General features: G+C 45.1%; 1 protein-coding gene across 2 annotated transcripts in view; it reads left to right on the top strand.

Moving 5' to 3' along the window:
• The window catches only part of SVOP (SV2 related protein), a 103,963-nt gene that overhangs the window by 17,766 nt on the left and 71,750 nt on the right, over positions 1-14,447 (top strand). Inside the window, exon 2 of one of the 2 annotated variants that reach the window (XM_032300706.1) lies at positions 9,833-9,993. The exons of the other annotated variant lie outside the window; for it this stretch is intronic. Coding sequence (XP_032156597.1) covers positions 9,833-9,993 — 161 coding nt within the window. The remainder of the gene's footprint in view (positions 1-9,832; positions 9,994-14,447) is intronic. 2 annotated transcript variants of the gene reach the window in all.

Genomic DNA, 14,447 nt, shown 5'->3' with positions numbered 1-14,447 from the left:
CAAATGGCAAGAAATTGTGAGCCAGCCTGTTTTGAAAAGCCTTCATATATTTAACATATGCCACTGCTATTTTCTTTTTCTTTCATATTACTTTTTTTTCCCCTCAGGAAATCTTGGCTCATATAGTTGATAAATTCTTTTAGGAACCCGACTGATTCAAAATGTAGACTGGCTTTCTGAGTACTGCAGAATTTAATGCCAAAGGTCCCTCTTTATTTCTGTTTTAAAACAAACTTTAATAAACAAAAGTGCCCTCACTTCTTGTGGTTTGCCAGAGAAAAGAAATATGAGCAGGTCCAGATTTAAAACTGCAGGGAGAGGCCGGGTGCGGTGGCTCTCGCATGTAATCTTAGCACTTTGGGAGTCCGAGGTGGGCAGATCACGAGGTCAGGAGTTTGAGACCAGCCTGACCAATATGGTGAAACCCTGTCTCTACTAAAAATACAAAAATTAGCCAGGTGTGGTGGCACGCGCCTGTAATCCCAGCTACTCAGGATGCTGAGGCAGGAGAATCGCTTGAACTCGGGAGGCAAAGGTTGCAGTGAGCAAAGATCATATCACTGCACTCCAGCCCGGGTGACAGAGGGACACTCCATCTCAAATAATAATGATAATAATAAAACTGCAGGGAGGTTGGACGTGGTGGCTAGCGCCTGTAACTCCAGCACTTTGGGAGGTTGAGGCAGGAGGACCACAAGAGCCCAGGAGTTTGAGACCAGCCTGGACAATATAGTGAGACCCTATCTCTACCAAAAAAAAAAAAAAATTTGGCTGGATACTGTGGTGCATGCCTGCAGTCCCAGCTACTGTGGAAGCTGAGATAGGAGGATCGCTTGAGCCCAGGAGTTTGAGGGTGCCATGAGCTTTACTGCACTACTGCACTCCAGCCTGGATGACAGAGCAAGAGCCTGTCTCAAAAAATAAAGAAAACTGCAGGGAGATAAGTTGTTTTCTCAAAGTTACATCTTACAAGGGTCAGTGGACTCCAAACTCAAGGTAGAGAGGTGACTTGGAGAAGACTGGTTGCAGGAAGCTCCTATTTCCTCGTTGCTCACAATTTTCCTGTTCGTCAAGCTCAGTGAATGCTCACGATCGTCTGCAAGCCGGATGTCACCCCCACTTCACAGATGAAAGCAGAGTGTAGCCATGCTTAGCCACGTGCTGCTCCATCTGCTAGAGCCTGGTCAATAGTTGCTGTTGTTGTTTATGTTTATAGTAAGAGCAGTAGATGCCCAGGTTAAAAGTCTCAAACATTACAGAAGCGTCCAAAATGAATAAGCAAAGAGAATGTGTCTTCCCTCAAAACTTCCTGTTCCCATCCAGTTCTCCTTCCCAAAAGAAACCAGTTAGGCTTCTTACATGTCTTTCTGGAATGCCTATGATTGTCTAAGCATAACTCTTCTAGAACAGTATTTCTCAGACTTGAGCATACACACAAATTGCCTAGAGACTTGTTAAAATGCAGAAGCTGATTCAGTAGGTTTCATACAGGGTCTGAGACTCTGCATTTCTTATTAATTTCTTTTTTTTTTTTCTTTTTGAGACAGGGTCTTGTTCTGTCACCCAGGCTGGAGTACAGTGGTGGAATCACAGCTCACTGCAAACTCAAACTCCTGGGCTCAAGCAATTCTACCACTTTAGCCTCCTGAGTAGCTGGAACTTCAGGCACACACTACTATGCCTGGCTAATTTCTGTGTATTTCGTAGAGATGGATGTCTCGCTTTGTTACCTAGACTGGTCTATAACTCCTGGGCTCAAGCAATCTTCCAGCCTCAGCCTCCCAAAGTGCTGGAATTACAGGTATGAGCCATGACACCTGGTCAAGACTCTGCCTTTCTAACAAGCTCCTAAGGGGTTGCTGAGGCCTCTGGTTCAGGACCACACTTAAGTTTTTCTTTCTTCTTTCTTTCTTTTCTTTCCTTTCTTTCCTTTCTTTCTTTTTGAGATGGAGTTGCACTATGTTGCCCAGGCTGGAGCGCAGTGGTGCCATCTCAGCTCACTACACCTCTGCCTCCCAGGTTCAAGCAATTCTGCCTCAGCCTTCCTAATAGCTGGGATTATAGGCACAAGTCACCATGCACAGCTAATTTTTGTATTTTTAGTAGAGATGAAGTTTTATCATGTTGGCCAGGCTGGCCTCGAAATCCTGATATCAGGTGATCTGTTTTGTCTTGACTTCCCAAGGTGCTGGGACTACAGGCTTGAGCCTCTGCATCCGGCCGGGACCACACTTAAGTAGCAAGGATCTAGCTCACAGGACCATATTCTACCGCTTTTCTTTTTGGAGAAACAGAATCTCACTTCGTTCTCCAAGCTGGTCTTGAACTCCTGGCTTCAAGCAATTCTCCCACTTCTGCCTCCCAAAATTCCAGGATTACAGGCATGAGCCACTCACTGTGCCCAGCCCATTTTACAGCACATTTAATAATGAGCCTCAACAATCTTGCCCTGTTGACCTTTACAGATCAACATGTGTGTATGTATATGTGAGTGTGTGTTTGTGTGTGTGTGTGTGTGTGTTTATTGTGGTAAAATATATGTAACATAAAATTTACCATTGACAATTTGTTTTTTTGAGATGGAGCCTACCTCTGTTACCCAGGCTGGAGTGCAGTGGGGTGATCTCAGCTCACTGCAACCTCCCCGTCCTGGGTTCAAGCAACTCTCCTGCCTCAGCCTCCCAAGTAGTTGGATTACAGGAGTGAGCCAACACACCTGGCTAATTTTTGTATGTTTAGTAGAGACAGGGTTTCACCATGTTGGCCAGGCTGGTCTCGAACTCCTGACCTCAAGTGATCTGCCCTCCTAGGCTTCCCAAAAAGACCATCAACAATTTTATCCAAAATTAGCTGGGCATGGTGGTGCATGCCTGTAATCCCAGCTACTTGGGAGGCTAAGGCAGGAGAATCACTTGAACCTGGGAGGCGGAGGTTGTGGTGAGCCAAGATCATGCCATTGCACTCCAGCCTGGGCAACAAGACCAAAACTCTGTCTCAAAAAAAAAAAAATTAAGTGTACAGTTAAAGGCATTAAGTACATTCACAATGTTGTGCAGCTATCACTACCATCCACCTCCAGAGTGTTTTCATCCTCCCCAGCTGTACCTAACTCCCTAGCCTCCCTTCTCCCCAGCCCCTGGTAACCACTATCTTACTTTCTGTTTTTATGTTTTTGTTTTTGTATTTTTTTGAGATAGAGCCTCACCCCACTGCTCGGGCTGGAGTACAGTGGTGCGATCTGGGCTCACTGCAACCTCCGCCTCCCAAGTTCAAGCGATTCTCTTGCCTCAGCCTCCCAAGTAGCTGGCATTACAGGTGCCCGCCACTATGCCCAGCTAATTTTTTGTATTTTTAGTAGAGATGGGGTTTCACCATCTTGGCCATTCTGGTCTCGAACTCGTGACCTCGTGATTCGCCTGCTTCAGCCTCCCAAAGTGCTGAGATTACAGGCATGATCCACCACACCTGGCCACCACTATCCTACTTTCTATATCTGTGAATGTAACTGTTCTAGGTCCCCTCGTATAGGTAGAATCCTCATATAGTAGAATCCTCATCTAGGTAGAGTCCTTTTGTGACCGGCTTACATCACTCCACGTAATATCTTCAAGGCTCATCCATGTTGTAGCATGGGTCACAATTTCCTTTCTTTTAGAGCCTGGATAATTTTCTATTGTACGTATTGATGACATCTTGTTTAGCCATTCATCTACTGGTGGACACTGGTTGTTTCTGCCTTTTGGCTATTTTGATACAGGACAACTTAAAAAATTTGTAAACATTTTTATTTATTTATTATTATTATTTTTGGAGGCAGGGTCTAGCTTTGTTGCCCAGGCTGGAGTGCTGTAGTGTGATTGTGGCTCACTTCAGCTTTGACCTCCCAGGCTCAAGTAATCCTCCCACCTCAGCCTCCCAAGTAGCTGGGACCACAGGCCCGCACCACCATGCTCGGCTAATTTTTTTATTTTTGGTAGAGATGAAGGTCTCACTATGTTGCCCAGGCTAGTCTTGAACTCCTGGGCTTGATCAAGTGAGTCTCCCATCTCGGCCTCCCAAAGCGCTGAGTTTGCAGGCATGCGCCACCCTGCATGGCTATGAAAACATTTAAAAAGTGGATATGCTATATCATGTAATCATCCCTGTCCTAATGATCACTTCTAGTGTCCTTGTATCACAGTCAAAGCTGCAAACAGCATGCTAGCACCAGAAGGGACTATAGCAGGGTGGCTGGGACTGGAGACTCTGAAGTCAGATGGCTTTGCCAAAGCCTGGCTTAGCCACTTACTGTGTGACCTTGGGCGAGCTTCCAGCCCCTCTGAGCTCAGTGTCCTCATTTGTAAAATAGGGATAGTGGAAGTGAATATCAAGTACGATAATCCATAAGGCACTGAGCTCTGGACCGCGACACATGGCAAACTAACGGTCCATATCAGCTGTTCTTTATTATTATTATTATTTTTGACAGAGTTCGCCATGTCGCCCAGGCTGGAGTGCAGTGGCACAATCTCAGCTCACTGCACCCTCCACCTCCTGGGTTCTAGCAATTCTCCTGCCTCAGCTTCCTGTGTAGCTGAGATTACAGGCACTCGCCACTGTACCCGGCTAATTTTTGTATTTTTAGTAGAGATGGGGTTTTACTATGTTGGCCAAGCTGGGTTGAAACTCCTGACCTCAAATGATCTGCCTGCGTGCTGGGCCTCCCAAAGTGCTGGGATTATAGGCGTGAGCTACCGTGCCCAGCCCCAAATCAGCTGTTATTCATTTCATAAACAATTGCCTACTTGTTTCCATGTCTGTAATGAATTGCCAGCAGAACAAAGCCGGTGGGAGCACAGAACATTTAAAAATTGTGAAAGATATCACAAATTACCTTCTAAAGGGTTGCAGTGGTCACTGTTAGTCCCCAGAAGGAAGTAGGAAGCCGTGGACGGTCCTTGTGGAGAAGATGTGATAAAAGGAGTATTCAAGGACGATGATCAGGCCACACAGCGATTTCTTTCTGTGATATCCTCAGAGTCAAGGGTGCTGATCCATTGACCTTGCCTTCATCCCTAAAGATTAATTGACAATGCACATAAACGTTCATGTTCTTCTTTCCTCGGAGAATTCGCTATGTGTCCATCTTCTGTGAATACCTGAGGGGACTGTTCATGTTTTTAATTTTGGGGTTGCTGCTTTGGGGGCTGTGGGTTCTACTCATTTGTAGTTTTCTCTCTGTAGCCCATTTCACACCACAGCTCACTTAGTGGGTTCCAGATGTGAAATGTCACCCCCACCATAAGCCTTTCCCAGCACCCAGTTTATTTTATTTGCAGCATGTCTTTTTTAAAAAATATATATTTTATTGCACTTTAGGTTGTGGGGTACATGTGAAGAACATGCAGGATTGTTGCATAGGTACATACATGGCAATGTGGTTTGCTGCCTCCATCCCCATCACCTATATCTGGCATTTCTCCCCATGTTATCCATCCCCAGCTTCCCTACTCCCCGTTGTCCCTCCCCTGTCCCCCACAACAGACCCCAGTGTGTGATGCTCCCCTCCCTGTGTCCGTGTGTTCTCACTGTTCAATACCCGCTTATAAGTGAGAACCATGCGGTGTTTGATTTTCTGTTCTTGTGTCAGTTTGCTGAGAATGATGGTTTCCAGATTCATCCATGTCTCTACAAAGGACACAAACTCATCGTTTTTTATGGCTGCATAGTATTCTGTGGTGTATATGTGCCACATTTTCCCTGTCCAGACTATCATCGCTGGGCATTTGGGTTGGTTCCAGGTCTTTGCTATTGTAAACAGTGCCATTTGCAGCATGTCTTACAATGTGCCAACCATCTATATAGTGATGTCCATATATACTCGTTATTTTTCTTTTTAAAATTCTTATCACCTCCTCGTAGACTATGAGCACTGCAGAAAGGCTTTGAAGTCTGGTGACCTTTGTGATCCCAGCAGCACCTTTGGGCCTGACACAAAGCAGGTGCTCATTCAACATCTGTTGAATAAGGGATTCCAGTAACATCCGTGGCAGTGCTAAGAGTTAAGGATTTTCGTGTTTTATTTTTTAAGATGGAAGAATACACATAACGTAAACTTTACCATTTTAACCTCCCCCCCTCCTTAGAGATGGGGTCTTGTGGCCGGGCACTGTGGCTCACACCTGTAATCCTCACACTTTGGGAAGCCGAGGCAGGTGGATCGCCTGAGGTCAGGAGTTCAAGACCAGCCTGGCCAACATGGTGAACCCTGTCTCTACTGAAAGTATAAAAATTAGCCGGACGTGGTGGTGCCTGCCTGTAATCCCAGCTACTCCAGAGGCTGAGGCAGGAGAATCTCTTGAACCCGGGAGGTGGAGGTTGTGGTGAGCCTGGGTAATGGAGTGAGACTCCGTATCAAAAAATAAAAGATGGGGTCTCGCTATGTTACCCAAGCTGATCTTGAAGTCCTGGCCTCAAGCAGTTCTCTTGCTTTAGCTTATCCCCCAGCTAGGATTACAGACATGCGCACCACCCCACTCCCACCACCATGCTGGCTCTATTTTAACCATTTTATTTATTTTATATTTTTTCCCATTTTAGCCATCAATGAAAGTGTACAATTTTACAAGGTTGCACAACCCTCACCTCTCTCTAGTCCCAGAGCATTTTCATCACCCCAAAAGGAGACCCCACACCCATTAAGCTATGAATCCCCATTCCCTGGCAGCCACTCATCTGTTTTCTGTTTCTGTGAATTCTCGACACTTCATGTAAGTGGATTCATATCTGTGTGAACTTTGTGACATTTTAAAATGTGAAACACCTGTGAATATGTGGTGACATGTGGCGATGGAGACATGGTGGCTTCAACTGATTTGGGGACGAATGTTGGCGATTTCACATGGTTCAACCTAATAGCCGTGTTTAATCCTTTAGTTTGAGAGCAGAAAGAAAGACATTTGTCTCATTGTTATGTGTGTGATTTTATATGCTCGAAATGTCTCAAAATAAAGTATCTTCATGAAAAAAAATAGAGTGAATGGGAAGCAATGGAAGAGTTCGAAGAGATGGTGCCCTCTCATTGGCCAGAAATACAAGGTTTTAAGCCAGATAGACCTGGGGTTCAAACCTGGCTCCGTGCCTGTTCAGCTGTGGGGCTGTGGGTAAGCCATGTGACTTCTGGGGTCTCAGTGTTCTTGTCTGTAAAATGGTATTAATAATACCAACTTCAGAGGTGCTGTGCGGATCGAGTGCACAGAAAACAGCGGGAACTTGCACAGAGCACAGACTTGATGCTATTAGAGTGTGACCGTGGTAGATGGGGTGAAATGTCAGCACTGAGCTTCAAACCCCGCCCGTCTGTCTGCCAACCCTGTGCTGGGGCCTGCATTTCCAGCCAAGATGAGCTTGACAGCTCAGGTTTTCCAAGCCCAGCCTTGCCAAGAAATGGAATTTCAGGTGTTTACAAAATGGCTGTGATTTAATCTGTCTTTCCTTTTCTAGAACTTGACAAGCAGGGTATGTTCCCTGTGCTTCTGAAATCCAGAGATTTACCCTTTCTATGCCAGTGCCACAGTTATTTCTTTGGTGAAATACATGGCATGATGCAGTCGTTAATAATGATAGCAGTATTTTGTACTTAAATATTTCTTTTGTTGTTAACCTTTTACAAACGTGGATCAAATGTACAGTCTATCTGCTCAAATACTACCTCTGCTATTCATGCCCATGTAACTCCAGACTTTTTTCTTTCTTTCTTTTTCTTTAACAAAGAAACAAAATAACCCAGGATCTTGCTCTGTCACCCAGGCTGGAGTGCAGTGGTGTAATCTTGGCTCACTGCAACCTCCACCTCCCGGCTCAAGCAATCCTCCCACCTCAGCCTCCCAAGTAGCCGGGACCACAGGCACATGCCACCATGCCTGGCTAATTTTTACATTTTTTGTAGAGATGGGGTTTTGCCACATCACTCAGGTTTGTCTTGAACTCCTGGACTCAAGTGATCCTTTCGCTTCAGCCTCCCAAAGTATGGGGATTATAGGCGTGAGTGACCATGCCCAGCCAGACTTTTGTCTTTTTCTTTTTCCTCCCTCCCTCCCTCTACTTCCTTCTTTCCTTCCTGCCTGCCTACCTGCATTCCTTCCTTCCTTCCCTCTTTTTTTCTTTCTTCCTTCTATTTTTTCTTTGTTTCTTTCTTTTTATTTTTCTGATAGGGTCTCTCTCTGTTGCCCAGGCTGGAGTGTAGTAGCAGGATCATGGCTCACTGCAGCCTCAACCTTCTGTGCTCAAGCGATCCTCCCACCTCAGCCTCCCAAGTAGTTGGGACCACAGGCATCCACCACCATGCCCAGCTAATTTTTTTTTTTTTTCAAAGAGACAGTATCTCGCTATGTTGCCCTGACTGGTCTTGAATTCCTGTGCTCAAGCAATCCTCCCACCTTGGCCTCCCAAAATGCTGGGATTATAGGCATGAGCCACCACACCCAGCACCCCAGACTTGCTTCAAAAAGTCTATAAGGACTCAAAGCCATGATAGAAAGGACTTTCACATTGGTATCACTATCCCCTTGAGAGACTGTGAGGTCAGAGCACATGTGCAAGGTCAGACACGTCTTCAGGAGAGCAAGAAGTCCAAACTGAAGGGGCCCGGGTGGTCCTAGAGGCGGTGGAGCTGGATGATGGGGCAGATGTGCCCAAGGAGTTTGCCAACCCCATTGATGGTGACAGGGCCATGCAGCTGGAGAATCAGCCTGGGCCACGGTCAAGGTTGCTTCCCCAGCAGGCAATTTCAGTGCTATAGCCCCAAAACCCACCCCAAGGCTAGCAGACAGCACGAGTTTGGGAGTGAGAAAGTTGGAAGGAGACAGGTAATTTTGTCCCCGAGTCCCAGATGAAGAAACTGTTGCCCAGAGAAATCAAAGCTTCTTCCAGAGCAGCAAGAAACAGCATAGTTTGCAGGAACATACTGCATAAGAGTGAGGCCCATGGGGTCTCAAACTCAAATGCCTGCGGGGCCTGGCAAACAGGACCACATGCCAAGTGAGAGGAACACAGAGTATGTGCAAGGATAAGGGCAAAAGACCCTTAGGGCTGGAGATAATCCAGAGAAGAGGAGACAGTGGCCAGCTGTGGAGGGCATGACCCGTCTAAAAAGGGGGTTGGTGGGGGGCCAGAGCCACCACTGCCCAGACCTAGCACAATTCCAATGCAGGAATGTGGGCTCCAGATAGCCAGGTATTCTACTTTTGCAAGAGATATTGGGACTCTGGCTTTTTATGTGAATTTTTCCAATTTAAACATTTTGGCACCAGGCATGATGGCTCACACCTGTAATTCCAGCACGTTAAAAGGCTGAGGGAGGATCACTTGAGCCCAGGAGTCTGAGACCAGCCTGGGCAACATAGTGAGAGCCTGTCTCTATTTTTAAAAATGGTATCCACTTTAACCTTTTTAAAATATGGTATGAGAAACTTTTGTGGGCCTAATGTGACCTTTAGATGACCAAAATGTTAGATATAGACAGATGAGTCTAAATTCTGAAACAAATGTACTCACAAACAGTATTCTGACTTAATACAAAAATATCCTCAATCACATAACCTACTATGTGAATAGGAAACCCAGGAATTGTGCAGTGCCCAATCTGCCCAACTGTACATGGCAGTCCTGATACTGCAACTCTTGAAGTTATTAGTCTTCCCAACCCAGTCCAACTCAATAGAAGTGTGAACCCTCATCCATCAACTCTCCAAACCATGAGAAGTCTTTCACCTGTCTTGGGCACTACAGCTGTCCAGCAAGGCCATCTAGGGGAAGCTTTAGCCATCTTGACCAGATTTGCTCTGTTCTCTAGGGTTGTGAAATTCCGTCGTACAGGCGAGAGTGCAAGGTCAGAGGACGACACGGCTTCAGGAGAGCATGAAGTCCAGATTGAAGGGGTCCGCGTGGGCCTAGAGGCTGTGGAGCTGGATGATGGGGCAGCTGTGCCCAAGGAGTTTGCCAATCCCACCGATGGTGAGAGGGCCCTGCAGTGGGGAATCAGCCTGGGCCACAGTCAAGGTTGCCCCTCAGCAGGCAGTTTCAGAGGGGTCTTGTGAAGGGGCAGTTGGGAGGGCCCAGAGGGGTCTTGTGAAGGGGCAGTTGGGAGGGCCCAGAGGGCCAAGGGGTGGAGCTGGAAGTGGGGGCTGAGCCTCCATGGCTTACTTCAGCAGGCAAGGTTACATCATAATCCCTGCCAGTCAGCACCACTGCATAACACTTGGCTGAGAATGGCACTAACAATGACAATGATGATGACAAAGATGATGATGGTGATGATGATGGTGGTGGTGATCATGATAGTAATGATGACGATGGTGATGATCACAGTGATGAAGATGCTGATGATAAGGATGGCAATGGTGATGATGATGATAGTGATGATGAAGATGGTGATGATGATAGTGATGATGGTGGTGGTGGTGATGATGGTGATGATGATGGTGATAGTGATGATGATGGTGATGATCACAGTGATGAAGATGGTGATAAGGATGGCAAAGGTGATGACGATGATAGTGATGATGATAATGAAGATGGTGATGATGAGATGATAGTGATGATCGTGGTGGTGATGGTGATGATGATGATGATGATGAGGGTGATAGTGATGATGGGGTTGATCATAGCTATGAAGATGGTGATGATAAGAATGACAATGGTGATGATGATGATAGTGATGATGACAATGGTGATGATGAGATGATGGTAGTGATGCTGGTGGTGATGATGAAGATAATGATGGTGGTGATGATGATAGTGTTGATGAAGATGGTGRTGGTRATGATGAAGGTTATGATRRTGGTGRYGATGAWGAWGATGGTGGTGRTGATGATGAAGATGGTGRTGGTGATGAWGAWGATGGTGRTGGTGATGATGATKGTAGTGATGATGGTGATGAAGATGATGATAGTGGTGATGATGAAGATGATCRTGGTAGYGATGGTTGTGATGATGGTAGTGATGATGGCAATGATGATGATGATGGTGGTGGTGRTGGTRGTGATGATGGTGTTGATGATGAMGATAATGATGRTGGTGGTTTTGTTGCTGAAGATGATGATAATGRTGATGATGAAGATGATGGTGGTGGTGATGATGATGGTGGTGGTGGTGGTGGTGGTGATGATGATGACGGTGGTGGTGGTGATGGTRTTGATGAAAATGATGAAGATGATGGTGGTGATGATGAACATGATGATAGTGATGATAGTGGTGGCGATGATGGTGATGATGAAGATGATGGTGATGATGAAGATGATGGTGGTGGTGATGGTAGTGATGATGGTGTTGATGATGAAGATGATGATGATGGTGATGATGATGATGATGGTGGTGATGATGATATGGTTGTGGTGATGATAGTGGTGGTGATGATGATTGTGGTAATGATGACGGTGATAGTGATGATGGTTGGGATGACAGTGTAATGACAATGGTGGTGATGATGTTGGTTATGATGATAGTGTGATGGTAATGGTGACACTGATGATGGTATGCGAGCAGCTGACATTGGCTGAGGATTTACTCTGTGCCAGGCACCGCTCTAACCAGTTTACATGTTTTATCCATTTAATCCTCACAACAGTTCCAATTGGATCTATTACCAACATCCTCCCCATTTTGCAGGTGAGGAAACTGAAGCACGGAAGGGTTAAATATCTTGCTGAAGGTTATACAGCTAGGAATTAGCCAATTTGGATTTACACCCAGGAAATCTGGCCTCAGAGCCCACATTCTTACCCATGATCTTGTGCTACCTCTGAAGCAGTGCTGTGGGACCGGTTCTCCAACTTCCCTCACTTCTTAATGCTGTTGGATAAAAACATTCTATGAATTCCTGTAAAGACTCAGATTCCAAATCTAAGAAATGTCTAATGATTTGAACCCAGGCCTGTTGTTGGCAAAGATAAGGTGGCAATGATGGGGGACAGAGGTAAGCTGAGGCTTTACTCTCAGGCTGATCTGGGCTTGACTCCCAACTCTACAACGTGCCACCTGTGTGACACAGGGCAAGCTCATGTCCTCCTCTGTAAAATGGGGCTAATACTAGGCCTTAACTCATAGGGTTGTGATGGGTATTACATGAAATAATGCACATCTAGCTTTTGGCACAGTGCCTGGCAGATAGTAAGCACTCAGTAAGTGCCCCACAATAGTGTTACTGCTGTTCTTCCTATGGATTTTTTTTTTTTTTTTTTTTTTCTGGAGAAAACCACAACCTGCTAATGTGATCAACATGAACTCACACATCTAGAGAAAATTATGATTGACCTACAAGGCCCATCGTTGAAATTCCAAAAAGATGACAACTCCCAGCAGGGGCTGATGAGATCCTCGGAGGTCGCTCATGGGGCAACCCAGCATCCTCCTTTAGTATTTTTATTTTTTTCACATGGAGACTCACTCTGTCACCCAGGCTGGAGTGCAGTGGTGCAGTCTTGGCTCACTGCAACCTCTGCCTCCCAGGTTCAAGCGATTCTCCTATCTCAGCCTCCTGAGTGGCTGGGACTATAGGCATGTGCCACCACACCTGGCTAATTTTTGTATTTCTAGTAGAAATACAAAACACATCATTCCATCTGAGTGAGGATGGAAACTCCTAGTAGAGACAGGGTTTCGCCCTGTTGGCCAGGATGGTCTCAAATTCCTGACCTCAGGTGATCCACTTGCCTCAGCCTCCCAAAGTGCTGGGATTTCAGGTGTGAGCTACTGTACCCAGCTGTATTTTTAATTAACTATTCATTTTTAAATTATTATGGCTTTACAAAAAAAAATTTCAAATATAGTACAGACAGTTCTCACATACCCTTCACCCAGCCTCCCCTAATGTTAACAACTAAAAAACAATTGTCAAAACTAAAAAGATTAACGTTGGTGTGCTACTGTTAGCTCAACCCCAGACTTTATGTGGATTTCACCAGTCATTGCAGTTGTGCTGCTTCCAGATATAATCCAGCACAGCACATTGGGTTTAGTGTTTCAGTTCAGTTTAGTTTTGTTTTTTGAATTTTTTTTTTTAACAGAATCTTGTTCTGTCACCCAGGCTGGAGTGCAGTGATGTGATAACAGCTCACTGCAACCTTGAAACCTCCCTGGCGCAGGCCGTTCTCTTGCCTCAGCCTCCCAGGTAGCTAGGACCATAGGTGGGAGCCACCACTCACTGCTATTTTGTTTTAAAAAATTTTTAGTCTCATTATGCTGCCCAGGCTGCTCTCGAACTCCAAGGCTCAAGTGATCCTCCTGCCTCAGCCTCCCAAACTGCTGGGATTACAGGCATGAGCCACAGCATCTGGCCACCTTTTAGTATGTTTCAAAAACTTACTAGCTTATAAATGATACCTATGTTTTTTCTGAGCATGAAAATAAAACCTGTTTATTTGGAAAGCATTCAGACATTAAAGAAATACCCAAAGTAGGAAAGTGAGTATCATTTTCAAAGATGAGTCTGGTAACAGTTTGTAAGATGTCCACCCCTGCTTGGTGCACTCACACACACGTATACACATTTTATCACAAAGACAGCTCCACCAGTACGTACCTCTACACAACTTTTGCTTTTCACTTAACAATATAGCGTGCACATCTTTCCATCTGAGTGCTGATGGAATTGTGCCTTTCAAAAGTATTTCAGGCCAGGCATGGCGGCTCACATCAGTAATCCTAACACTTTGGGAGGCCGAGGCGGGAAGATAGCTTGCGCTCAAGAGTTAAAGACCACCCTGGGCAACATAGTGAGTCCTTATCTCTACAAAAAATAGAAAAAAATTAGCTGGGCATGGTGGCATGTGCCTGTAGTCCCAGCTACTCAAGAGGCTGAGGCATGAGGATGACTTGGGCGCAGGAGATCGAGGCTGCAGTGAGCTCTGATTGTACCACCGCACTCCAGCCTGGGCAGCAGAGCGAGACCCTGTCTCAAAAAAAGCAAAACAAACAAAAAAAGTATTTCTTTTTTTCTGGCCATGGAAATAATAAATTGTAAAGGGAAGAAAGTGAATTATCACATAATTTTTTCCTTTCCCCCTCTGACAACAAACAAATTAAACCATAATTCAAAGCCTTGTATATATTCTATGCATAGATACATGTGCATATATTTACGCCCACATGCATACATTTCCAAGAATAGAACCATGCTCAATACTTTGTTGTCAATCTTGTTTTGTTTTTAAATGTCAATTAACAATATATTTTGTGTATCTTTCTATATCTGCACATTCTTATTAACATTTGGGTCATATTTTATAATGTAGATCTTTAATAATTTATATATGTATAATATCTGCTTAATAAATTTATTTAACCAACCCCCTGTTGATGGACGTTCTGGGTTTTTCAGTTTCTCCCGCTGTAAGCCATGCTGCAGTTGTAGAATATCGCTTCACACTGGAATACTTTTCTAGGATAAGCTCTGAAAGCAGCATGTAGTG

The sequence above is a fragment of the Sapajus apella genome, unplaced genomic scaffold (genome assembly GCF_009761245.1).
Source record: "Sapajus apella isolate SASKATOON/1434 unplaced genomic scaffold, GSC_monkey_1.0 scaffold2, whole genome shotgun sequence".
Taxonomy (NCBI): domain Eukaryota; kingdom Metazoa; phylum Chordata; class Mammalia; order Primates; family Cebidae; genus Sapajus; species Sapajus apella.
This window is presented reverse-complemented; position numbering and strand designations above follow the sequence as displayed.